Genomic DNA, 25,702 nt, shown 5'->3' on the forward strand with positions numbered 1-25,702 from the left:
GCGCGGTGGCGGCGCCGCTGGGCCGGAGGGGCCGGGCCGGGGCGACGGCCTGCGGTCGGGAGCCCCGCCGTAACCGGGCTGTGTGCGTTTCCCTCCCGTCCAGCTGCCGCGGAAAGCTGGTGCCCCTTGGATCGCCTCAGCCGCCGCCTCCTCGTCCTCCTCGGTGGTGAGTCCGCCCCCGCGGGCCGAGGGGCTGCGGGGGAGCCCGCCGCGGCCTCAGCCCCGGGGCGCCTCTCCGGCCTTTCCCCCGGCGCCACCAGAGACTTTCTTCCAGTCCGCTCTTTCGAGGCCGTTCCTGTCGGTTGGCCTCCCCGGGGCTGCTGCCTGGCGCGTCCGGAACAAACACTGGGGACTCGCGGGAGCAGGGCACGGAGGGCCCCGTTGGTCAATAGGAGGGAAGGAAAGAAAAACACTAGCTGAACGTCAGATTTGTTTGACTCCGGCGTTAAGAAGTACCAGCTTTGATTGATCGCTCCCTCCCTGAGCTGTGCTGTAGCCACTAATGCGGTTACTTTTTCTAGAGACTCCTGCGCATGTACCTGAGGGCAATATGCTAGTTCAGTTGACCGCTACTAGATGTTTTGTTTTCTCCATGTTTGTTAAATAGCACACAGTTTATTAAGTAGCCATTTTTTCTGATTTTTAGACTTCCTTTACCATGTCTAATATTTCTTCAGTAAGAGCAGCAAAAAATACAAACTATGTGATTAATGATCATGTGTGAAAAAAGGTTACTTTAAGCTGTATGACTGGCTTCCATAGTCTATCTATGGCAGAGACAGAATCTGATTTTCTTAGGGCAGTATTTAACTGCTTTAGCTATTATAGTATCTTTTTTCTTCTGGTATCCATGACTACACTTTCCAAGTTCTGAACTGATAAATCCTGATTGTCCAAATAGTCCACTTTTCTACAGTCCTTGTTCCCAGAACAGGCTCATTCTCTACAGAAAAAGAGGGGGAAATCTTATGCAACAAGTGCAGTCAATCTTAATTCCAGCATTTCCTAAATTGTGTAGTGTAATTTTTCTTTGCATGTAGAATTCCCTAGATATCTTTTTTAAGCAATTTGAAAAAACATAAGTTCCATTGTACTGGAGCCCGCATGGGCAGTATAGCTTTGGAGCCTGTACGTCCACTGCAGGTATGTGCTACTTGGGCTAATGGAGTAACTGATAGCACTAGGAGTTTGTCATTCTTTATTTAGAGCAGTGCTGGGAGACCTTTGCTGACAGCAAAGGAACTGGAAGGGTTCTTGCACTTAGTTTCAGGTTCTAGAGAGGAATATGATTTCATAGGCACTGACTATGTTGCCTCTCTTCCCCAGGTGTAATATCAGCTACACAATCGCCTGCAATGTTTAATTTTGGACACCCTCCTGTGTTACCTCCCAAATCAATAGGTTTTGCTTATCCATTACCAGTCTTACTTTACGCATCTCATTTTAGTCCTAGTTTCTCAACCTGTCCCAACTCTCATTGTTTTCCACTTTTTTCACTTTTTTTCCTACTCCCATCTAATTTTCACTCTCATTGCTTGTCTAGCCAACCCCATTTCTTTTCCTGATTCTTCCACTCATCTCTGTCCCTTCATTATGCCTTGGATTGCATCCTAAACCTCATCTCTCTCTCATAATTCCATGACCTAATTTCTTTCCTTCACACAGCTCCCTGGTATTTTTTTTATATTCTAGTTTTTTTATCAGATATGTCCCATTTGTACTCTTCATACTGCAGGTCCATTTCCCCTTATCTTATCCATTCTCCCCACACCACTGTTTTCTAGGCCTTGTCTCCCTGCAGCTCTTTAACCTTCCTTGCTGTTCTCTCCATGATTAACTGGTTCCCACTTTCTCCTGGTTCTCTCCTTACCTCCCAGTATCAGCTCTGTACTGTTAGTTTCCAGTCTCTTCATTTATGCAGTCCCAGTCTGGTTTCCTGCTTGCTACAGTCTTGTTGCCTATCCAGTGCTAATTACAGCTTCTATCCCTGCTTTTCCTCCTGCCCTGAATTTAGCTGAACCCTTATTCCAAACTTTGCTTTTCTCTCCTCTGCACCTGAATTGCAGAGTTCTGTCCCCCATGCTGCCTGCCAGGACAATCACTGTGAACTTGGCAGATGTAGGTTCCTTGCTCTTAGTTCCAAGGCCAAATGATCATCCAGCTTTATGCCTGCAGCTGTGAACAGGGAGGTGAACTTAGTTAGGGGCTTGGTGGGAATGAAGTGTGTAATACAGTCTGCACAGGGTACATGGAATTCTCACAAGGTGGAATTATTCACCATTTTTTCTGAGTGTTTACAAATTACAGTTTTTCAGTCTTCTAATTGAGTAAACTTTGGGTGGTCAAGTAGATTGAAATACTTCTGAATATCAGCATAACAATGTATTTTTTCTTGAACTGTTTTTAGAAAGAATTGTGGCCAATTTGGTTAAAAGTGTGGTGGCGGGGGAGGGTGGGCAGCATAAAAAATTTCAGCCTGAACAGTTAGCTGGGCATAGCTGTAAAGTATTGGGACTAGACCCTCTAACGGGCAGCATAGCAGTGAACAGTGAAGGCCTGCCTGTAATATGGCATGTTAGTATTTAAGCACCTTGAGACAAAGACCACTCACTGTCCAATGTTTTGTCTTCCACAGCCAACAACCAAACTGTTCATTGATGGGAAGTTTGTTGAGTCCAAAACTACTGAATGGATCGATATCCACAACCCAGTAAGTGAAATGGCCTCTGCGTATGTATCAGCAGTCACTGTGCAGCAAGGGTCTGTGCCTCTGTTGAATCATTTGGTGAAAGGGGAAAGTACATATTATTTCTTGAGAAAGGTTTAGACTTGGAGATTAAGACAGATTTAGCACTGTGTAATTGCTTCTCAATTGCATCTTCATATGAAACGTTGGTCTTAGGAAAGTGATGACCTCCTTTCTCTCAAACCTCAAGGAGGTTTTATCCAAATATCCAAAGAGGAAGCTTAAACACTGCTTACTTTTTTTTTTTTTTTTGCTCATGGAAAGGCTCTGAGAACAGTATTGCAAATTTCGGAAGGTTTTCCTTCACTCTGTATATACACAACCTCATGTGATTTGATGTCAGCTGAATGTAAAAGTCCTGAGAGAGATTGATTTCACTCTCAGACCAAGGGGAAAATCATGACAGCTGAAGCTCCTCTTCTCTCCTTTGAGAGAGCTTCCATCTGTGAGCCAAAACGTTCACAGTGAATTTAGCTGCTTGATGCTATGCAATGCAAAACTTAGATTAGTAGCACTTGCAGTCATCTCAGTCCTCCACCAAAGACAAATGGAAATGAGACTGTGTTCAAGGGTGTGACCCTTGCAGTAAGCATTTGGACAGCAGTTTCTAAAACTTCTCTCTATAAAGCCTTATTTTGATATGCTTTGTGGAAGTAATCAGAGCAAGCAAGCAATTTTCATGAAGCTCATTTGGTCTCTGTGGAGCAGCCAGTGTTCTTGTTTCATTTTTTTCCTCTTGTCCTTCATAGTTTCTCTCTTAGTGATGTACCTGATGTTTTTGTCATGTCAAAGCAGACTTAATTTTTAAGAGTGCACTGGAAGGAGTTAAACTGGTAAAGACAGGATTTAAAAGTTAAAATATTGTAGAGCTAAAGTTGATCATAGAATCTTACTTCTGCCTAGTGATCTAGGTGAACTGTAACATGAATTCAAATTGCACAATCATGTGCTACTTTTTTCAAAGGACCCTTGCCTCATTTAATGCACAGGAGGGACAGCGGATGAGCCAAGACAATGGAGAGGGAAAAGGACAAAGTCCGCAGAAACCTTTGCCTTATCCGCTCTAGAAGCTGAAAGATGTGTTATATCAGACAAGTCACTTCAACTCAAGCATTTGGAAATCACCTCTAAATTTTCAGCTTTCTGGGTGCCTAATTTGAGATGTGTAGAGTGCAGAGTTTCAGAACTACTGAATACACAGAACTCCATTTGTAGCCTATGCCTTTCATGTGCACCAAGAGGAGTCTCTTTTGTGCTCTCCCTTTGGAACTACAGCTCCTTTTAGAATAAGGATATCAGGTGTGTGGTGTGAAAGGACAGTTGAATGGTTGAGAGCGATAGTTGGAGAAAGTCGAGTTTTGATGCAGTTTGTTTTTTCCTTCAGGCCACAAATGAAGTGGTTGGTCGTGTACCAAAGGCCACAGCCAGTGAGATGGAGGCAGCTGTGGCTTCATGCAAAAAGGCTTTTTGGACCTGGTCAGAAACATCTGTTCTGAGTCGCCAGCAAATCTTCCTGCGTTACCAACAACTCATCAAAGACAATCTGGTGAGGCACCTATAGCTGAGTGCGATGGCTGTTGCTGAGTGCATGGCAGTTGATTCTAGGAAGTTGATTCAAACTGTTATGGTTTCTGAGCTCTTGGTGGGGCAGCATTGCCATGATTGAGGAGCTGACTGAGGCACTGTAGTTGAGAGGTGTAGAAAAGCAGTCTCCAGGCAAATGAGATCAGAGAGACATCTTTTTGGGGAGTATTCTTCTGCATTAGTTCCTTTATCAAAAGTCCGTGGGAGGAACTTTGAACCTTGATAGAGAATGTGCCAGTTGAAAAAGACAAGGTGGAGAAGTATGTTACTATGTCTTTTGATACCCTGGATTGCTTTTTCTGTGTGTTTTTGGTGTGACACATGATAGCTGTGGAATATAAGCCAGCCCCACAGTTTTCCTTTTACAGTGTCACCTGTGTGGCTTATTAGCTTCTTGTGTACAAGGAGCAAATCAACCGGTGTCATCTTTTCTGGGCTCTATTCAGTCTGTTCACTGTGACGTTCAACTCTCTGTTAAACAACATGTCCTATGCCTCCATTGTACCTCATGGGCAGGCACTTTTCTAACATTCATGAACTTTGTGGTTTTCATTTTCAGAAAGAAATTTCAAAACTCATCACCTTTGAGCAAGGGAAGACCCTGGCTGATGCTGAGGGAGACGTGTTCCGAGGCCTCCGTAAGCTGCTGGCCCCTCCTGTTAAAAAAGGGTTTCAGAACCCATAGGAAGGGAGGAAGTCTCCTGAGCAACAGCTGCTCTAGGAGTCCATGCATGTAGCTCCCTTCCTAGTTTCCTTATGAAGGAAAAGCAATTGGAGCTCTAACTTGAAAAGCTCCATTAGATCAATTTTTTTTTTAAACTACTTCCAAGTTGTTAATCCCTTTTTTTTTCCTATCAATAACTACAACTGGCTCTAAAGCAATAAGAACTTCTCACTTGTGCTCAGATATCTGAAACTGAGTCCCAGATGGTATGGCAATACTACATCTATACCACTTTTACTGGGGCTGTTGTGTCTGTGCTCCTATCACACAAACGTATAACACACTCAGGAGAGAAACCATTCACAACCAGCTCACAATGCTTGGCAGAGCAAAGGGATCTTCTGGAGCACAATGACTTTAAGTTGTGGGAGAAAGAGTCTGGAAGAAAGATTTGGGTGAAGGCAGTGGTGAGAAGGGAGTTTGGGGCCTGAATGTTAACAGATCACCCAGTGGCATGTTGCCCTTTCTGCTGCAGAGGTGGTTGAACATGCCTGCAGTGTGACATCCCTCATTCTGGGAGAGACCATGCCCTCCATCACTAAAGACATGGATACTCACACCTACCGTCTGCCTCTGGGAGCGTGTGCTGGAATTGCACCATTCAATTTCCCAGCCATGATTCCTCTTTGGATGTTCCCCATGGCTATGGTTTGTGGAAACACCTTCTTGATGAAACCATCTGAGCGTGTTCCAGGAGCACTCATGTTCCTTGCCAAGCTATTTCAAGATGCTGGTGCCCCTGATGGGACCCTGAATATCATCCATGGACAGCACGAAGGTAACAATAGCCCTTCTTGAGAGATGGCTGGAGTGTGTAGGCGTTGTGGTGTATGGGTATTCAGTGAAGGTACTAAAGTTGGACAGTCTGTTAGTACTGCTGTAAGATAGGTCTGGAAAGGCACTCGAGCCTGTTGTTGGAGGGGAAGGAAGGTGACTGAGAGATTCGATACAATTTGCATCAAATCTTTCAGGAGATAATGTGGCCAGAATTTGGGAGGTTGGGGGTCAGAGTTACCACAGCATGTAAGTGCTTGAATTCTATTTAGCTAAATTCCCACTGAAATAAGTAGATAAATCATCTTGGTTTTCTAAGGAAGCCTAAACAACAATTAGGTACCCATGTGCCTCACTGAATATGCAGTGGATACCAGTATTGTAGCACCTAGTGTGGTATTTTTCAAAATGATCGAGTGGCTTCAGAACACAAGAATACAGAAGTTGACAGTAACTTTCCTTCAGCATCACTTGGGCACCTTGGAAAACATCACCATGAGCCTTGGAATATGACCTCAGACACTTAACTCTGGGCACCTACTTTGATTGTTTTCTTCTGCTAGATTACTGGCTATTACAGAGCTGAGGTGGAGAGAGGGGAAATGGGTTTGAAAGCATAAATCCTGTGGATGCCAGTAGGCAGGGCTGAAGAGGGAGATACTGGCTGGGATTCAGAGGGGATAGTCTAGATTATTTAGTTACTTGCAGAAGTGGGCATAGATTTCATTGCCAAAGAGATGGGTCAAAGTGCCTGGATTTTGGATACTGAGGGCCCAGAGGGTGAAGAGATGGTGGAGAGCCAGGTATATGAGTAGAGTGGCAGAGATGCTGAGAAATCAGAGTGGGGAAAAGCATGGGCAGGCAGTAGGGGACCTTAAATGTGGGAAACACAGAGGCAAAAGTTTAGACAAGGATAAAAAGAAGTACAGATTTTGTAGTGTGGGGATGGGAACAAAGGGAAGCATTTGTGCATAATGTGTTATTTCCTATTTGAAGCTGTGAATTTCATCTGTGACCATCCGGATATCAGAGCAATCAGCTTTGTGGGATCTAATCAGGCTGGCGAGTACATCTATGAGAGAGGATCCCGGAATGGCAAGAGGGTCCAGGCCAACATGGTAATAGCTCTGAATGGAGCGTGCTTCTGCAGAGAGACTGCCTCTTTCATGTGCATGTTAAAACAGACCATTCCTCTCAGCAGCAGAAGCTGACTTTGCTACTGATAGTTTAGTGATGAGGCTTCCCTTCTTGCCAGGCTGTTGATAGCAGAGTCATAGCTACTGTATGGAGATATTATCACAGAGCTAGAGAAGAAGTGGTCAGGGTAGTTAATAATGGGAAACTGTGTATGTGTTGTATTTCAGGGAGCCAAGAACCATGGTGTGGTGATGCCTGATGCCAATAAAGAGAACACCTTGAACCAGCTGGTTGGAGCTGCTTTTGGAGCAGCTGGCCAACGCTGCATGGCCCTGTCTACAGCAATCTTAGTGGGAGAATCACAGAAATGGCTGCCAGAGCTTGTGGAGAGAGCCAAAAATCTACGCGTAAACGCAGGTACAAACTTTGATAGTTTCTTGTCAGGTGCCTGGCTTGTGTATGACTCTGGCTTTCTAGGTCTGTGTGTCTGACATATGGCAGTGCGTCTCTTGGACCTGTTGGCTACATAGCTTTGATCTGTAGAAGTAGGAGCTAGTGTATTGTCTGGATTGGACCATAGAGCCCTGGACGTGTAGTTAGGAGTATGTGGGTTATCTACTGTACATAAATCAAACCTACCATTTTTATAGCAACTTCACTTAGAGATCCTTCCAATTTGTAGTAAGCATGCAATAAAAAGGAAAAATGAGAACAATAAAATACTTAGAAAAATTAAACTGTTGTTAATTCTAGGAAAAATTTTCCTGTCTTTCATTTATTTTTAATAAAGTCCTGCAAAGGGGAAAAAATTTCTTTTAAGAAAGATCTGATTTTGGATTTTAGCTTCCTGGTGATCTAAAATTATTCTTCCTCTTTAGACAAACATTATAAATATACATACATAGGAAAAGAAAAAGAAATAGGAAAAAGAAACTTCTATCTCAGTTTTGCTTGCTTCATTCATATGCTATGGGCACAATTCAAGGTCAGTTTCTAGCCTGGTGCATTTTAATCTCCAAATCCTGGATCACTTCCTTGGTCTGAAATGACACCTGGCTGACGTAGTTAGTTCTTTTACTACAAACCATTTGCATATTGGAGCAAATCAACACATGGTATTTTGTCACTCCTGCAACCAGCATGGTTGGAAATAATTGAGAATTCAGTTTGTTCTAATTCTAGCAAAGCTTGAAATGACAAGAATTCCCTTAAAGGAAGGAATAAGGAAAATAATGGAATGTAGTGGCATGTAAGATGAGAAAAGATATCAAAAACTCTAAATGCTAATTCCAAGGGAGGTAGGATTCAGCTGCCTCATGTCCTCATTGGGACAAGTGTAGTCTAGATATCTTGGGGTCAAAAATTCCTAGAACGTGCAAAGATGGTGTTTCTCAGACCAGCGTAGAAGCTCCAGAATGCGGAGATCTTGAAGAACTCTTTTTTATACAACATAGAAAAGACCTGCTTTGTCTAATGGACTTGTGTAATTTAAAATGCCAATGGCTGGAGTGTCAGAAACCATTTATTTGTATTTCAGGAAATTCATAGTCTATTTGATCTCTTCTTGACACTGTTTAACAATCAAATTAAAGTCTAAACTAGCTCACTTCCTTTGGCTGCAAGCTAAACTTGTTCTTAGTAGCTATTTTATGAATATAAAAGGGAAGATGTTACTTCTGCCCACTCTTGTTTAGCAAGGCTTTTGCAAAACTTTGAAGAGCCACAAAGTTGATCTTCAGCATGGTATTACTCAACTCTTTGAACTTACACTTACGGCTTATCTTATCTGCTTGTTTTGAGAGTTGCAGGCTATTACTTCTGTTCGTTAATGGCACAGATCTTGGTTGTGTGTCTCAAAAACATCAGGATTTTCATCACTTCACTGGCAATGTGGTTACCTCCTTGCTCCCTATGAAGAGGAAGCTGTCAGGGTTAAAAACTTTGTCTCTGCCTTTTCACAGGAGACCAGCCTGGTGCAGATCTAGGGCCCCTGATCAGTCCCCAAGCTAAGGAACGGGTTTGCCATCTGATCGAGAAAGGAGTAAAAGAAGGTGCCAGCCTACTTCTGGATGGACGTAATATCAAAGTAAAGGGCTATGAAAATGGCAATTTTGTTGGGCCAACGATCCTCAGCAATGTCAAGGTAAGATAACAAACAGCAGTGTTCGATGCCATATATCATAGGGTCAGTGGAAACATGAGTTAGCCAAACCAGTCAATAATCAATAATCATGAGGTAAAAAGCCTATAAAGGGCTCAGCTTTCCCTTGCATAGCTGCAGTGAAATGCTGATTGTAATGCTGTTGTGGAGGCAATTAAAGAAACTCCAGGGGGTGCAACAGACACTGAATAAGGTTAATAATCTTAACTTTAATGGAATGCAACCAATTAAAAAAACATGAACAGTTAGTACTGGGTCAAAACAACTATCCATCAAGTATGGTGTCCTGTCTGTAATAATGGCCAGTGCAGATGCTTAAAGAGTATGAGGAACAGTCAAACATACTTCCTCCATTGTACCCTCCTGCAATTTGCAACTTAAGGACTTAATGAACCAAAAGTTGTATTTTGTGGAAGCCTTTGCAAGAATGATAGAGGATAAACTACAAAATCTCTTTATTGTTGAATATATTCACAACTTTACTGAGTCAGCATAATGCATAATGTGCAACCACATCTCAAGTGGTTTTTCATATCTAAATTCATTTTTTTTATTTTTATGCAATTAGCTGGTATCATTTCTTCAATGTTGAAGTAGTCAATTCATTGTAGGCCTTTTGGTGAGTGATTCCATGACAGAAGACCAGTCTTGATAGTTCTGCTGTTGTACCTTATATTCTTAGGATTTTATGTACTTAATGCTATTATATAATTCAAGCTTTTAATCTATCTTAGAATTTTCTTGCCTCGTTCTCATTAAACATCTTAAAATGTTTTCATTTCTTTTGCTGTATCATAAATGTTGTGAGGTTTCCCATTCAAAAGTAACAATTCCACTGAAATGTTGTGATTCTTAGTTTGTTATACAATGGCATGGTTAATAATAGCCACATAAAATTTGCAACTTGTCAAAGTTCTTTTTTGTACTTTATAACTGTCTTTTAAACACCTGGGAATGTTCTGAAATCTGATTGGGGAAATGAATGAAGTACACTGTAGTCAGAGTACAGGATGGGTGCAGTAAATGCTGGGAAATGGGGAAGAGACTGGTAGAAAAATGAGAATGGAGCTGATGCAAATAGTTAACTGCCAAGACTGAAAGAATGGCAGCTTGTGGCCACTTTGTCAAAAAGAACTGAAGTAAACTATGCTGAATTAATCCTGACCTTAATCTGCCTTGATCAAAGAGTAGACCTATCACTGAAAGCAGGCAGGCAGTAAAAGCAGAAGCAAATTGGAGATTAAAAGTGATACCCTCTTTAGTGGACTACAGATAGATGGCAGGGTGTGGGAGATGGTGGAAGGGCAAGGAGGACTGAAGGATGGCCTGTGGCAAGGCAGGATGATGGGTGATCCTAAGAGTATTCTGAGCATGAGTGGTATGTGTGCTTGTGTGTTTGTTATATGCTGTTGATACAAGCTGATTTATCTGCTATTTGTATTGGCAGCCAAACATGACTTGCTACAAGGAAGAAATCTTTGGGCCTGTCTTAGTGGTTATGGAAGCAGACAATCTGGATGATGCAATTGAGATGGTGAACAATAATCCCTATGGAAATGGAACTGCAATCTTCACCACCAATGGAGCCACAGCTCGGAAATATTCCCACTTAGTAGATGTGGGGCAGGTATGTTAAAGGTAGAATTATTGCCATTAGAGCTCACCATTTACAGTGGGTAGCCATCCAGCTATTGTGACTAATCACTAACTATTCAGCCAACAGTACACAGCCTCAGATTTAAGGCAACAAAATGCAGTAGGTTGCAGAGATTGTTCTGCAGTCTGCTACTTCTTTCTCTTGTGATTAACATGGCAACTTTCCTTTGGTTTAGGTGGGTGTAAATGTTCCAATCCCAGTACCTCTGCCCATGTTCTCTTTCACCGGCTCTCGTGCTTCTTTCAGAGGAGACACCAATTTCTATGGCAAACAGGTAACTAATTCAGAATACTCTATTAGATTGAATTGCAATAAATCATGTTAGAAATGGTGATGGGGAGACAGTCATCAAATCTCTTTACTAAAGTGGAGACTTAAGAAGGGATTGAGAACTGGGTAGCAAGCTTTCTCACAGGACCAGAATCTGGGGAACTGGTAAAGGGGGGAGGATGATAGAGTGGCTCCCAAAAAGGAAACTCAATCCTATGTAAATGTAGCAGAAATTGCTTGAAACACCTCTGGTGTAGACCTGAAAAATTCATAAGGCCAAACATCTGATTCTTGTGCCTCTTCTTTTCTCCAGGGAGTGCAGTTCTACACACAGCTGAAAACTATTATTTCTCAATGGAAAGAGGAAGATGCCACTGTTACCAAGCCTGCTGTGGTTATGCCAACTATGGGGAACTAAATAAGCCTTTACAGATGTTGTCCCTGGTGCCCTTCTCCTTCTGTGCTGCAAACACTTTCCCAGCTTTGTCCTGACTATCACCATTTCCTTGGGAATGAATAGAAAGCTCCATTTTCTCAAGGGCCTCTGTTTCTGGTTAAATCGGGCAGACTCATATAACACAAAGTCTGGGTTTTCTGTTGCTGTCAGTAGTTTTCAGCTAGCTGAACTCAAATTTCTTCCGGTAACCTTTTGCAGAGGAAACAATCTTATCCAACTGAAAGTGCAGACAGTGAGATTTACCTTTCTTTCCAGACCCTCTCAACTTGAACATCACTCTGTTTTCCACTTCAATATCTTTAGCCTTAGTGACTCGCTACTGGCTACATTTTGTGGCAGTTTTCTTTAGCTCTTTATCTTACATTTTGAGTTAGTCAAACAATGAACACTCATTTTGAGTGTAATCTCTGGGACACTTTGGATATCTCATAGAAGTGTCTCATAGAAGTGACTTCTACATACAATGAAGATACCAAGTATGGGAGTTTCTACTGTTGAAGTTCAGAAAATATCACTTTCATCTGCTTAGCAGTTTCCAAAACACTTGGGAACTGGCTTTTTAAGGTTTTTTCAAGAAAGAATACTTGGTTGCTTGTCTGAGGATGAAAGAGATTCCTGGCTGGTACAGTAACCTTCACTCTGCCTCTAACAGCCTGGAAACTTCAGTTTCTGTTGTGCACATCATTGGTATTCTTGTTTGCTGTCAATTCCATTATACCTGAAATGAGTTGTTGGGTGCCTGTTTACTGTGCTAACAGAAATGTGCCCACATGTCCTGTAATGTAATGACACTGTGGAAGCAGAAACACAACTGTGTGTATGTATCTTCATGTCACAGGGTCATGTAAGTCTGGGTGGAAGGAAAATTCTGACATAGAAGGGTCAGTAGGAAGGAAGAATAATTTTTTTTTTTAATCAGAAAGCAGCCAGGCCTGTTCTCTTGGTTAATTTTTCCTGACTATAGCTGTAGTGCTTGTGTTGGTTGTTTGACTCTCTGTTACATTTGCTCAAATACACAGTAACATCCTCTAGGGACTGCAGGTCCCATTAGTAGAGAAGGTTAAGTCTTGGTAGACCCTGCCCTTAAGAATATGTGCATTTGGAGCTGGAGAGCCTATATTTTTATTCCTGCTTCACCTGGAAGGTGATGCAGCAATGAGGGACCTGCAGGAAGCTCATTCAAGCACACATGGAAAATAATATTATTCTAATGATTCTAATCATGACTCTTTCTAATTAAACAACCTGAATGTGAACACTTTGTATCCTGCCTTCTGATAAAGATGCTTTTTGTTACTGACAGTTGTATATTAGTGCAACTGCTGTGGATCCACTAATGTTTGTATCTCATTTTTTCTTTGTTTTACCCTAGAGGGAAATTCTCACCTTTGCAATTTGATTATGAATTAAAAACTTGCTAATACATTTCTGCAACAAATGACTGTTCCTTGGTAAAACATTATATAGGTGTCACGTTCACTTTATTACCCTCTTTGCAGAGGCTGGTGCATGACCCCTGTAACACATGTATCCAGCCTCCTTTACAGTGTTTCAAGGACCACTGTACCAATCTTCTCATTCAGCATTCCAAGGAATGCTTTATTTCTGTTTTTATATACACATACTTGATTACGAAAACTCTTATGCTGTATATAAATGACTTTATTACAAAGTGAAAAGATATCTTCATCAAATTATATTATAGAGAGTTCTAACCAGTAATCCAAATTCTAGATTGTATACAGGGTCATCCTAGCTCCTGCCTTGGGAAAGAATAAAATCTTTGTTTAAGAAGGAAGAAAATACTTAAGTCATATTTCAGGCTAATTTCAAATGAGTAGTCAAAGCAGCAATGTAGCAGACTCAGGATTTAGAATTGCAGCATCGCTCACAAGATGACTTCACAAATGAAAAGTGCCAATGAGAGAATAATTGCGGTGGCTGTTGGTCTTGTTCATTCAAAATGTACAGCCTTACTCAGTCTTTGGTATGAACATCCGAATATGTGGAAGGATTAGTGCAGAAGATGATGACTCTGATAATTCAGCCTGCTGTGTAATGAATGTTAGGCTAGGAGGAATATTTTCTGTGCTGCAAAGGTAAAATATTCTCAGTATATCATCATTAACACATTGGCATTCATTCATACACCTGGGAAAGGAATGCTAAATAATAATCTTTAATAATGTCTACAGTTTCACTTTCAAATCACCTTCATTTTCTTCCTAATGAGTATAGCTGTTCTGTCTTTTCTGTTGCCCTGTTAAAACCTGCTAACTCTGTCCTTTAGAAGTTCTAAAAGTCAACTTTTCCTGTAACAAAAACAGTCTTTATTATCAAAGCTTATCTGATGCCTGAAGTACTGCAGGAATATCCCTGCACTATTTCCAGACCAATGCTTTAAATACTTGTACAATCCTTTCACGTGTGCGCAAATATCTTTTCTGATTATCTGCATTTTGAAAGACAGTTTTTAAACAGATGATTTTAAATAACTGCATTAGAAATATAAAACTTACATGTGTTTTTTTTAGTTAATAAAATGCCTCTTAGATCAAGCTGCAGTTGCTGACTGATCATGATCACAGAATCACAGAATCACACAATCGCTGAGGTTGGAAGGGACCTCTGGAGATCATCTAGTCCAACCCCCCTGCTCAAGCAGGGTCACCTAGAGCACATTGYACAGGATYGCRTCCAGGCGBGTTTTGAATATCTCCAGAGAAGGAGACTCCACMACCTCTCTGGGCAACCTGTTCCAGTGCTCTGTCACCCTCACAGTGAAAAAGTTTTTCCTCATGTTCAGATGGAACTTCCTGTGTTTCAGTTTGTGCCTGTTGCCTTGCGTCCTGTCGCTGGGCACCACTGAAAAGAGTCTGGTCCCATCCTCTCGACACCCTCCCTTCAGATACTTGCACACGTTGATAAGATGCATCTGCCTCATCTCACTGCTGTTACTGCTTTCCACCCACCTGTTTATCCTCCTCCTGATTTCAACATTCACTATAGAAAAATTGAAGAATACATTTTCTATATTACACGTAATAAATTTCTTTAGCCTGTGTTAGAATGCAATCTTACTGCCAACTCTTTGTCTCCTATTTAAAATAGTTTCTTGCCTAGAAGACACTGCAGTCTAGATTCTCAGAACTATTTAATAGGGTAATTCCCAATAATTTAAGTTAAAGTAATGTAACCACCTTTGAGAATTGGACCCTATGGTCACTTTTGCTTCTATTTGTCTTTTTCTCCTCTTTCTTTGTAGGCTGTGAGCAGTCCTTTATGCCTGACACTATCTCCAAGTCACATGCCTAAATGATTCACTCTATCTGCAAAAAGGCCACAAGTCACTTCCATCCCACTTTTGGAAGTGACTGTTGGACTCACTGAAGGAGCTGTCTGTCATCTTTCCGTATAAATCTTTCCAGGCTCCTCTTTATGAACTTTATCTGGCTATCTGGTATCTCAGTATTACATTAAAAGTTTTGTGTGCTTGACTGCCTCATGTTTGACATATAATGCTCCATGATAACATGCCAGATGCCCTCTCTTCTAGTTCCTCCAGAGTAAGTTGATACTGTTTGCCTCGAAGCAGTGTAATTAGTGTGAAAACTATATACATATACAAATGCTTCATTTTGGTCCTTTCTCTTAAAGTGATTCTATATTGAATGCAAAATCATCTTAATAGTTTTTGCCTTTTAATCAAAAACCCCTCTGCTAGCTGAAAAGGTGTCTCCTTGTACAATCATGGCCTTTCCCAAGAGAAGCCTACAAAATTAATAAAGCTGCTCTTCGGTGACAGGAAGTTTTAGGAGGACATGAGATCAGAATTTTTATATGAGCTGAATACCTGCTGCTGAAAGACTGGAATGATCAGAAATTTCAAAATAAAACTAAAATTCCTTTCTCTCTTCTTACATACATTTCTTTGTGTGTGGACACACCACTATATATCTTCAGAAAAAAACAAAGTATTTCTAAAGTGAAAGGGATGAGAGAGAGACAATTGTATCTGTTTATAAATAATCAGAAGCTGAGGAGATGTTAGACAGTATGATATAATTTAGCATCTTACCCAGCTCTATTTTCTTCTCTAGTATCAGCGGGAGCTGGAGCTGAGATGGCCAAATCTTTGCTGTATTTCCTGTGAGGAAGAAACAAGTGTAAAGTGATCCTCATCTACAGGTGATCTACACTCAGTCAGGTTTCTAGTCCCACACCAAACTCTGTTCCTTGTTTTCTAAAATTAACAACAAGCAAGAAATGCTAGGACACTTGAGCTATTACAGTACCCTATCCAAAATCATCACTGATTTGAACCTGAATTCAGTTCACTATGGAACTCTATTCTTTGCTGCTAAATTATTACAAGTAAAAGTGAATGAGGAGCGCTTAAAGAGAAATTGGATATGCACAGGTCAATGTTGCTGTGCAACAGTTTCTGCTCTTTAGCTTATTTCTAGCTATACAAACATGGGAATGATCCTCCCTTCAACTGTGAAGACTATCACAGTCACTGCCAGAGACTGAATGAAATGTTAGTTCATCAGTCCATTTCCTTTCTGATTCCCAGTCAACAGATTTATTCCCTTAACAGATATAATAAAACTGACTTCTTTTAAAGGAAGAAAGGCTCTAAGTTAGCATGTGTGTGGACAGATTATTGGCAAATAAATAGAATGTTGTCTTCCCAAAAAACAGATGATAATTACATGCAGAAAACTCCTAACGTCTTTTCTTAGAATATTAATAGAATAATATTACTTGAAATGCACACATCAAATATATGTTTTATATTGGCAATCATTGAAATTATCAAAAACTTTATTTAAAAAGAAATAAAAACTGTTTTTAACTTAAAGTCAAATTAAAGCGAAGTGTTTGTGTTCCTTTTCTCAGGCTTTCATACTATATAGCTTTACATGTGTTCTTGTACATTGGCAAATAGTGATAAAAGGAGTTAAATCCATGCATAAATTGGAAGTATAAAAGCTGCATGTACTGATGGACTAATCATTTAATTACACATATCTTACTCCTGCTGTAAAAAATTCAACAAAATTTGTTAATTTTCTATTAGTGTAACTTTTGTAAACTATGAATTTAAACCAATGCCTTTAACGTAGAGGAGGTGATTTAACACCTTCAGCATTAGCTCTCCCAAACTACATGAAAAAGTGTAGCATTTTAGATTTCTTATTTAGGTCCTCTTATGCATGCTGTCATATATTCAGTTCACAGCTTACAATGTATTTAATGCTGTTTAACTTTTGAATTTCCAGTGTAAGCCATATTTTAGACATCTCTGAAATCCTGTTTATAAGCTTCTTATGCTGACAGCAATGAGCCATAGGATGAGTGTACATTCAATAACCTAGTTATGAAAATTTGTATTTTTTCAATACTGGGCAGATTGCTTTATGGTGCTCTGATTAAAAAGAAATATATGTGGGGAGTACTATTGTCACCATATATATTGTTTATTTATTTGGTAAAGATGGAGAGGAATTTGTTAATGACTGAACAAAATTAATACCACTACACTAATCAAAGCTAATTCTCTATCTTTCTGAGCACTATCAGAAGTTTTCTTCCACTTGCTTTTATTTGATACTGCACCCAAAGATCTTACAGTATAGTCTGGTGCATGTTCAAAATTAGCATATATCACCTATTAAAAAGGTTAAAATACCTCTCACCAAGCCACATCGGAAGCTCTAATGTTCAATTCAGAGTTTCTTGGAAGCCCCTGACCTAGAGTTATCAGCCTTGTTTCTCTAACAGGGAAAGCTTTGCATTCACCTACTGAAGAAACTGAGTATTACCATAGATTTGTGCCATTCATTTTGGCAAAAAGTAATCTCAGAACTCGTTCTTTTTGTTCCCATGTCAACTCACTGATATCAACTTTTTCAAACTGGATTTTTTCCCTGAAAAACATAGAAAAGATCAGTGCATTAGGAGGTAAAGTCCAAAGGAATGTCTCATGGATTCTATATGTGTAAAAAAGGTTTTCAATTCTACCTCTGATGTTCCATTGATTTCCTGGGTTGTGTTCAGCTATTCATAGCACATAAATAAAAAATAAATCTGAGCACACAGTGCTGTCAGCTTCTAAATATATGGCCATTAAGTAAATAAACCATTAAGTAAAACAAAAGCAATGATTTCTATTATACATGTACTGGTTATAAATACTATTGCTTTCTTTAAGTATTTACATATGTATTATTTTCAAGTATATTTTCCTTCCCTTGCTTCTCCACTATTCATATGTTAAAAGGTCAATTTCTACACCCAATTTTCTTTCCCAGTTCCAGTCTCCCCCCTTCTCTTCCCTCCAAGCAGAAGCCTTCTTAAGTCTCTATGATCACTTTCATCTCTGGGCTTTGAATTCATGGTGTTTCTGCTGTATCATTTCTGAGATAAGGTAACCAGAAATGAGCACAGCATTCCAATTGATTGCATGTCACTAAGTTATTCAGTGGTCAATACATACTAAGCAAATATTTTATTTGAGAGTGGGATATTTTTGATCTTTCACTAGGGATGTATACAGACTGCAGCTATGCTGGACCTTAACTTTACAGCTTGAAATCTAAGCACTTGGATCTGCTGTGGTTTGTAGGCACAGGATTACTAGCAGCAGGTTGGAGAACTGTAAAACTGGCCACTGGGGCATGTGTAGTCCCAATTTAAATTAGGCTGCATCCTAATACATATTCTGAGAGGCTTACATCTAGAAAACTGAGATTTTGTTTTATTCATTTTAAAACTTAATTCTCTCAACTGTTGCCATAGTGTGTGTGCCTGATTTTGATATATCAGTATCTATTTCATATAAAGGCTTAATTTTTACATTGTTGTGAAGCTTGAGGGAAACAGGCTTTGAAGACAGTGCAAAGTAGGGGTTTCTGAAATACAGAGGAGCAGCTGAACAAAGACTGGATTTGCCATCAACTGGATGCTTCTGTTAAAATGATCAGCAGCAAAGTAAAGAGCTGCTAGCATCTTAACTAATTTTTCAGGCTTCAGTGTTGCTAGGTCAATAGAGTGAGCAAGTGGGCTATTCCCTTCCTCTTAAAATAGAAGAACAATACCTACACAACCAAAAGGCTAGAGATGCAATAATAACTGTTAAAAAGAAATCTCAGATTATGAAACACATCCATACTGGAAATTCTGTATCAAATTATACAGCACACGGCAGGGGCCTCTTTCCAGCTTGTTATTTTTAATTACATCCATGGAAATAATAACCAAAAAGTGATAGCCTAGTGCAAAATAGGTGCTCACAAACTCATTACTAATTGATAGGATTTTACACCTCATAAAGTTATTTTTAGTACAGCAACCTCCACAAGCATTCCTAATCTGGACAATATTATCACACAGAACTTTTTTCAGGTGTAGGTAAGTTCCTTTCTGCTAGGAAGATAGAACCTAATTTTTGATGTTTCAATACCAGTAGCATTTCTCTGCTTCTTCTAGGTCTTTGTATACACTATTTGTGCTGTTTATGTTGCTTTTGAATGTTTTGATTTTGGGAAATTCTTCCTTTCCTGCACATGCTTCCATCATTTTTCTGTAATAGGCAGTTTGGGCCTTTTCCTTGTAGTGCCTCCTGCTGGCTATGATCTCCTGCTTCACGTGTTCCAGAGCACCTAGGAAGAACCTTTCCACCTCAGTCCTCTCATCTAGGATGTTCCGGGCTAGTTTCTTCACTTGGTTCATCTCACGATCCTTCATTTCTAGTAGTTGCTGCAGTTTTTTGACCTCCACCATGCCTGCCTCATTTTGTATCAGTGCCTGATGCTGCATTCTCTGAGTCTCTGTCTCAAATTCTCTGGTCATGTGACATAAGGCCTTCTCTAGCTTTTCCACTTTATGCTGCAGATCTCCAATCTGTGCTTTCTGCTGGCTGATCTGTAGGATCTTTTCCCGAACCAAACCCTCATTGGTTTCCTAAAGGATAAGGAGAAGTTATTTGGGCTTTATTTTATTCACAGCAAATCTGGAAAGTTTTTTTCCCCAACATTGACAACCTAGCAAACATGCTGGCACCTTCACCCTGGAGAGCAAATACCGATCTGGGATCAGGATTTTGTTTACAAGAGAAGCCATATAAAGGCAGCTGTGTGTAGTCTACACTACAGAGAGACCTATTCTTACGGGGCCATCATAGGAAATCTTTCCTTCTTTCTTCCTCATAATTAGGATAAAATAAGAGTTCTTTGGATAACTCTAAATTCAATAAGTGTGGAGGGTTCTGACTGGGGAGATTTAAAATCTCAGTGAACTTACACCTGTATCCAGACCTTGGGCTTCAAAGACCCGTTCCTGGGGGAGAATAAAACACAATTAAAATATGAGCAGAAACCTTCTCCTGTAACAGAAGAGTTTTGTCCCCCTCTAACTTCTGCTTGATTTTTTGCAATTCCGTTGCCTCTTTCAGGTGGCAAGTGAAAGCATCATGAAGACGAACATTCTCCTTAAACACCTCTCTCCCAGTGCTGTTCAGCTGCCTGGACAGAGGAGAACAAGACCCCAGAGCTGTAATCACAACCTTCCATGTTTGCTTATATTAAAATCAATATTTCAGTGTCCTAATTTCAGAGTTAAGCAGTAAAATTCTTACTGGTCTGTACCAAGTTTTTTTTAGCTTTGCCTGTAGTCCTACATTTGGACTGGGACAATGAGATAACAGTGGTGCCACTGTGATAACATTACCTCCATTTCTCCACTGGAACCTGTTTGAGTCTCATGGCTGAAATGTCAGGATGATGACAGCACTTACATTTAAAAGACTAAAACAGCCTAGATCATCATCTATTTTGCCCTTCAAAGCCTACACAGTACTGTGGCCAACTTGTTCCTTAGAAAACAGTGTTTAAATGGTTTTGTAGAGAACAGGAAAAGCAAGTGTTTCTTACAAAACAGCCTCACGATGGGCGGTCTCTGTCATCATTATTACTTTCTTCTCAGCATCTTTTTCTAGTCTTTTCTGAAAGGGAGAAAAGCCTGTTTAAATGCTGCCTGAGATCACATGGTGTTGAAGCTAAAACCCAACAAAGTGGAAATTCCAAAATCATACGGACAGTTTTCAACTCACACAACTTCTTGCTAAAAAACAAATGACCTCCAGAGGGCACTGAAGCTCCTGATAGACGTGAACACGGCCTCTCTGGGATCCTGACATCCCACCTCTTTCCTTTGAAAGCTGCAGCTAGCCTCCAACTCATTCATTGTACTTGTATTGACATGGCATATTATAAAATCCTCATTAAAGAACAGCCAAAACTACATAAGCCAGAGTAGTCAGTGGGTGTCGCATGAAAGGGAGGGACAGAAGGCCCTTCCTTATCTTTATAATTTACATTTGCCTGCCAGAGCCCCCCTGTTTGAGGACTTTCCCTGGGTCAGTTTTGCAAAGTAAAAAGAATCTTTGTAATTTACCTTTGCCTAGCCAGAGCCCCCCTGTTTGAGGACTTTCCCTGAGACAGTTTCGCAAAGTAAAAAGAATAAGGTTTTATTAAAGCGACAGATACAACAGGTTCGGAATTGCCGTTGATAAATGCACTTGCTGCTACAAATTTTCTTTCTATGAGCTCAAACTAACAAATAAGCGCTTTCAATAATAATATATTTTCCCGGGTAACGTCCAACGTTTGTCGGAGGCGCAAGTCTTACCAAAGAGGCGTCCCTGTTTGGGGGAGGGGAGAAGGAGGCTCGCTCGTCAGCAATCTCCAGTGAACAGGTCGGCGGTTCAATTTTCTTCCCTTCCAAAAACTTTAGTGAACTATCCTCTGTTTTATAGTTGCTGAAGGTGGGATGTGGAAGTGCGGCAGACATACTTCATTGGCCAGATTGCCATTTGCGCGGTTGTTGGGGGTATGTCCCCCTTATTTACATATCATTATGCAGCAAAGGGCATGATTTTTAATATGGTAAGCAGGGATAATGAGGCTGGGGGTACTACAGGTCAACAGTTAGTCTGTGAGCAGCAGTTATTTTTTGGGATGCAACCCTTTGTGGTCAGGGGCGGACCATGATATCTCCATATCGCTCCCTCCTCCGCCGTGCAGCTGGAACAAACTRTCTGGCCTTCACCAGCTAGTTCGTTACTCATGTTGCAAAAGGGTGATGTGCTTTGGCTGCCACRTACTGTTTTTCCCRTGTGCCCCCTTATCTTTCTCCCTGAATTCTCTCTTGTTCCCACATCAGTGGGAGAAATCATATTGCTTTAATAACAGATTCTTTAACTGTCTGTCAGTCTTTACCTTTTCTTCAAGGAACCTCTTCTCCAGTCTCACAACCACTTCCTGATGTCTCCTGTTTGAGGTCTCCATTCTCTCTTTTAACTGTGATAAAAAAATTTGGTCCTTAGTACTGAAGGCAATATCACATCTTCACAGCAATGCATCTATTTCTACACTGTCAAGAAGGACAGCGAAGGAAACCACCACAAAGTAAAATTGAAAGTAATTTGCAATACTAACCAAACAAATCCTAGAATCACCTTCTGTTTCAATCACAGTTAGTTTTGACTTGTTATTTGTCCTGTCCTTAAAGTGAGTTCCAGTTATGAAACTTTCATTTTATCCATCTAATGCTTCTTCTCACTCTCAGTAGACTGTACTTAAGGAAAACACTCCAGTAGATTAGCCATGTCTGTTTTCCTTCTTCACTCCCAACTTCTGTGCTGCTATGCAGACAGAAAGGTTGCTTTTTAAATAAATATTCCAAACCCATACTTATAACAAACTTACATCTTCCAGCTCTTTCTCCATAACTGCTTTTTTCCTGCGGAACTCTTTTATTAATTTCAGTTCTAACTGAATTAGGCCAATTTCTCTGACTTTTTTCTGAAATTTCTCCTCCAGTTCTTTTACTTGTTGGGTGTATTGGTCTGCCTGCAAATCAGAAATTATCAATAAGAAGAAAACAAAATGAGAGAAACTAATCATCAAATATTGTAACATAAAGCACAGAACACAGAACTGAATGTCTGAAGTTATACTGAATTACGAAGTTTTACAAACCACAAATCTACAGGAATTCATCATTAGAAAAAATGCTACAAACTCAGCAGAAACTTCCCTCCAAGAAAAAAACTAGAAATGAGCAGTAAGTGTAAAGCAACATCCATATCATCATTTATAGCCTTTTCTGCACTTCCTAATCTGAGGCACGGGAGAAAGTTCCTTGTGGAGACTACTCAATGGGGGAGATACTGTCTTAAAGTGGTGATTAACAAAATTCTGTACTTCTTACTGAAGTCAGATTAGTAAATAATATTTTTCTTAGTTCAAGAATTTTTAGTTCATGAGTAATGAATGAAGGAGAACTGCAATAGAATTCAGATTAGTTATCTTCAGCACAAATGAACATGTTTTTCCTGTGTTTCTGGCCTTACTGTTACCCAGCTGGCTCCTATACTATCTCAGATGCTATAAAACTTTCCTATTATTATCTGAAATAATACTCTACAGAGTCATAGGATAACTCCTGCATCACCATTGTTTTTTCAAGTTCTTTCCACACAAGATGCTTACATCAAAACCTTTAACGGCTAGCTGCCCTAGCTTGTTCCTCTTACTAAAATCAGAACTACTGTTCAGCCCGATCAGAGGATCCTATCGTTCTGAGGAAAAGGAGAAAAGTTCATTCACCAGTTTCTTGTTCTCTTCTTGCGCTTGCTGTTTCAAATCAATCAGCTGCTGCTTCAGTTTCTCAATCTATGAAAACAGAAATCAAGAAACAGTAAACGTGGGAGGAAAAAAGTCTCCTAACTGTTTTCTTCTCTTCAAATTTGATTATAAGAAGACACCAGAAATAGGGAAAAGTTCCCTCATTTGCAGTGTTTAGGCTGATTAAACCACATTTAAAACCAGCAAGTGAAAGAACTGGCCTTTATTTGGGTTAAGCATAGGAAATAATGCAAGCCTAAACAAAAAAAAATATGTATTAGATAAAAACAGATCTGTAAATCTACTGAAAAATTAAATTCATGCAGATAGAAGGGTTTCTTCCTTATTGTTTTGGATAGTGGTGCACAGTGTTAGAGAAGCAGTTCAGTAATGTGAACAGAAAAAGAGGAGGACAGACAGACAGAGAAAAATAGGAAGCTGAAAAAAGATGCAAGTTAGAGCTTTGATACTGGATATGGGCTGACAGAAAACCGTGGGATGTGAGCAAGAAAATTGTCTCCTGCTGTTTGACCTCCCCAGCATCCTGGGATCCAGAGCTTTGTACCTTCTTATTCAATAAACAGGACTGGGTTAAAATCATTTAATTCCATTTCAGTTTCTCTTTCTAACTGAAAAATGAGTGTTTTGTCTGATACTTAGATTAAGAAAAGTAGGAATAGGATTAAAGCAAAGCAACCTGGGAAAGATAAAATGGAAACTACAGTGTACGGCTGTGTGAAGAAGCCCTAAACTGATTCTGTGTTGGGGCAATTTCAATTTCAGTCACAGCAGCCTTGTTAATGCACTACCGAAAATGATCTTGCTTACAGAAAAATCCCCAAATCTGTTCCCTATCTCATTAAATTTAAGTTGATATGGCTTCATTTAGCCTTACTTATTCTTTCTTATTCAAAGAAGCCCTTATGGATACCAACAAGGGAAAAGAAAAAAAAAAACAATATAGTTAACTGAGTACAATTTTACAGAGTTGTGACTATCTCTGCTTCAGGAATGAATCATTGAATAACATAAAAAAATTGTTTGAAAGGGATATTTGGAGGATATCTAGTCCAATCCCCTGCTCACAACTGGGCCCAATTCAGAGTTAAATAAGATTACTCAGTCAAGTTCTAAAAATCTCTGAGAATGGAGATTTCACCACCTGTCTGAGCAATCTGTTCCAGTGCTTAATCACTCACTGTGAATTCCTTTTCCTGTTATCCATTTGTCATTTCCCTTGTTGCAAGTTGTGACTGTTACCCCTTATCTTTTCTCTGTGCTCTGAGAAGAGTTTGGCTCTGTCTTCTCTATAACCCTCTTCAGGTAACAATCAGATTCCAAGCTGAACAAACCCTGCAGCCTCTTCTTATATGTTCTGTGCTCCAGCCCCCTGACCATTCTGGTGACCCTCCACTGGATTCGCTTTGGCTTACTGATACCTCTCTTATACTGGGAACTGGGAAAGATGGCCGTAGTGTTCCAGGTGTGGCCGAATGAGTCTCGGGGTAGAAGGATCACTTCTCTCAACCTGCTGGCCTTGCTCTTGCAGCCCAGAGTACGGTTAGCCTTCTTCGCCACAAGGGCGCACCGCTGACCCACTTAGATCCCATGTCCTTTTCTGCAGAGTTGCTACCTAGCACTGGGAAAGGCCCAGGACTGACTGCAATGAAATTATTCCACCCTGGGTGCATCTGTCTTTGACTCCTGGTATCCGAAATACGCTGGAAGAAAGGTCCTGCTATTACTTGTTTTGCTACAAATGGTAGTACACGTGGAAGCTATATCTCATCAAGGCAGTTTGATGTTTGGGAAATTCTGGGTGCAGTCTTATTTCCCTAAATTTACCCGAACTTAAGAAGCTTTTATTGACTAATTAATAATGTCTGCAGATCTCTGAATAGCTGCGTTGTTGCAGCTTGCCCTTTGCAAAGAGTCCAATAAAAACGAAAAGACCAAACAGGCTCCAGCACCTTGTTCAGAGGCACTCGGCGCGCAGCGCGGCCCTCCCCCGCAGCGCCCGGTTCACGGCGGCTGCTTCGCACCGCCGCGGCGCCCTGGGGAGGGCCGGGGGCCGCCGCCGCGCCCGGCGCTGTGAGAGGGGCGAGGGCCCTGGGGGAGGCCCGCCAGCCCCGCACGCACCTCCTCCGGCTTCTCCTGGTCCTGCTTCCTGAGGAAGCCCATCACGGCCACGCTCTCCCGCTCCAGGTGCTGCTGCCGCCACAGCAGCTCCGCGGTGCTCCTGGCCAGCAGGCGGGCGGCTTCGCGGTACTCGGCCCGGGACGCCTCGCTCACGGCCAGCCGCGCCTCCCATAGCGCCGCGCTGGCCTTGGCCCGCTCCGCCCGGGACACCCGGGCCGCCGCCGTGGGCGGGGAGGACGAGCCGTTACGGCGCGGCGACAAGGGCCCGCCCGCCGCGGCCCCCGCCGCCGCCATGGCGACCCCGCCCCGTTGCCGCGGTAACCGGCCGCCGCGTCACCTGTCCCTCCTCGCGCACCGCCC

General features: G+C 41.1%; 2 protein-coding genes across 5 annotated transcripts; one reads left to right on the plus strand and one right to left on the minus strand.

The window, feature by feature from the left end:
• The first annotated feature begins 25 nt into the window (after positions 1-25).
• Positions 26-12,935, plus strand: ALDH6A1 (aldehyde dehydrogenase 6 family member A1). Of its 3 annotated transcripts, none has more exons than XM_026090787.1 (11): positions 26-166; positions 2,636-2,710; positions 4,131-4,292; positions 4,890-4,968; positions 5,530-5,832; positions 6,825-6,946; positions 7,193-7,382; positions 8,927-9,108; positions 10,574-10,753; positions 10,959-11,057; positions 11,367-12,935. In XM_026090787.1, exons 3-11 carry the CDS (start codon positions 4,179-4,181, stop codon positions 11,469-11,471), a joined length of 1,374 nt encoding a protein of 457 aa, XP_025946572.1. In that variant the 5' UTR covers positions 26-166; positions 2,636-2,710; positions 4,131-4,178; the 3' UTR covers positions 11,472-12,935. The 3 variants fall into 3 exon arrangements, with proteins under 3 accessions (XP_025946572.1, XP_025946571.1, XP_025946573.1); XM_026090786.1 differs by lacking the exon at positions 26-166 and adding an exon at positions 187-1,143; XM_026090788.1 differs by lacking the exon at positions 26-166 and adding an exon at positions 3,711-4,045 and having other exon boundaries at positions 2,645-2,710.
• A 155-nt stretch (positions 12,936-13,090) lies between these two features.
• Positions 13,091-25,651, minus strand: BBOF1 (basal body orientation factor 1). Of its 2 annotated transcripts, none has more exons than XM_026090783.1 (10): positions 25,343-25,651; positions 23,186-23,251; positions 22,283-22,426; positions 21,794-21,874; positions 20,447-20,517; positions 19,894-20,038; positions 18,979-19,478; positions 17,339-17,443; positions 15,589-15,657; positions 13,091-13,601 (listed from the first exon to the last, which is right to left on the minus strand). In XM_026090783.1, exons 1-10 carry the CDS (start codon positions 25,634-25,636, stop codon positions 13,484-13,486), a joined length of 1,593 nt encoding a protein of 530 aa, XP_025946568.1. In that variant the 5' UTR covers positions 25,637-25,651; the 3' UTR covers positions 13,091-13,483. The 2 variants fall into 2 exon arrangements, with proteins under 2 accessions (XP_025946568.1, XP_025946569.1); XM_026090784.1 differs by lacking the exon at positions 13,091-13,601 and adding an exon at positions 14,349-14,513.
• Positions 25,652-25,702: the final 51 nt, after the last annotated feature.

This window comes from Apteryx rowi, unplaced genomic scaffold, assembly GCF_003343035.1.
Source record: "Apteryx rowi isolate R43461 unplaced genomic scaffold, aptRow1 scaffold_88, whole genome shotgun sequence".
Lineage (NCBI taxonomy): Eukaryota > Metazoa > Chordata > Aves > Apterygiformes > Apterygidae > Apteryx > Apteryx rowi.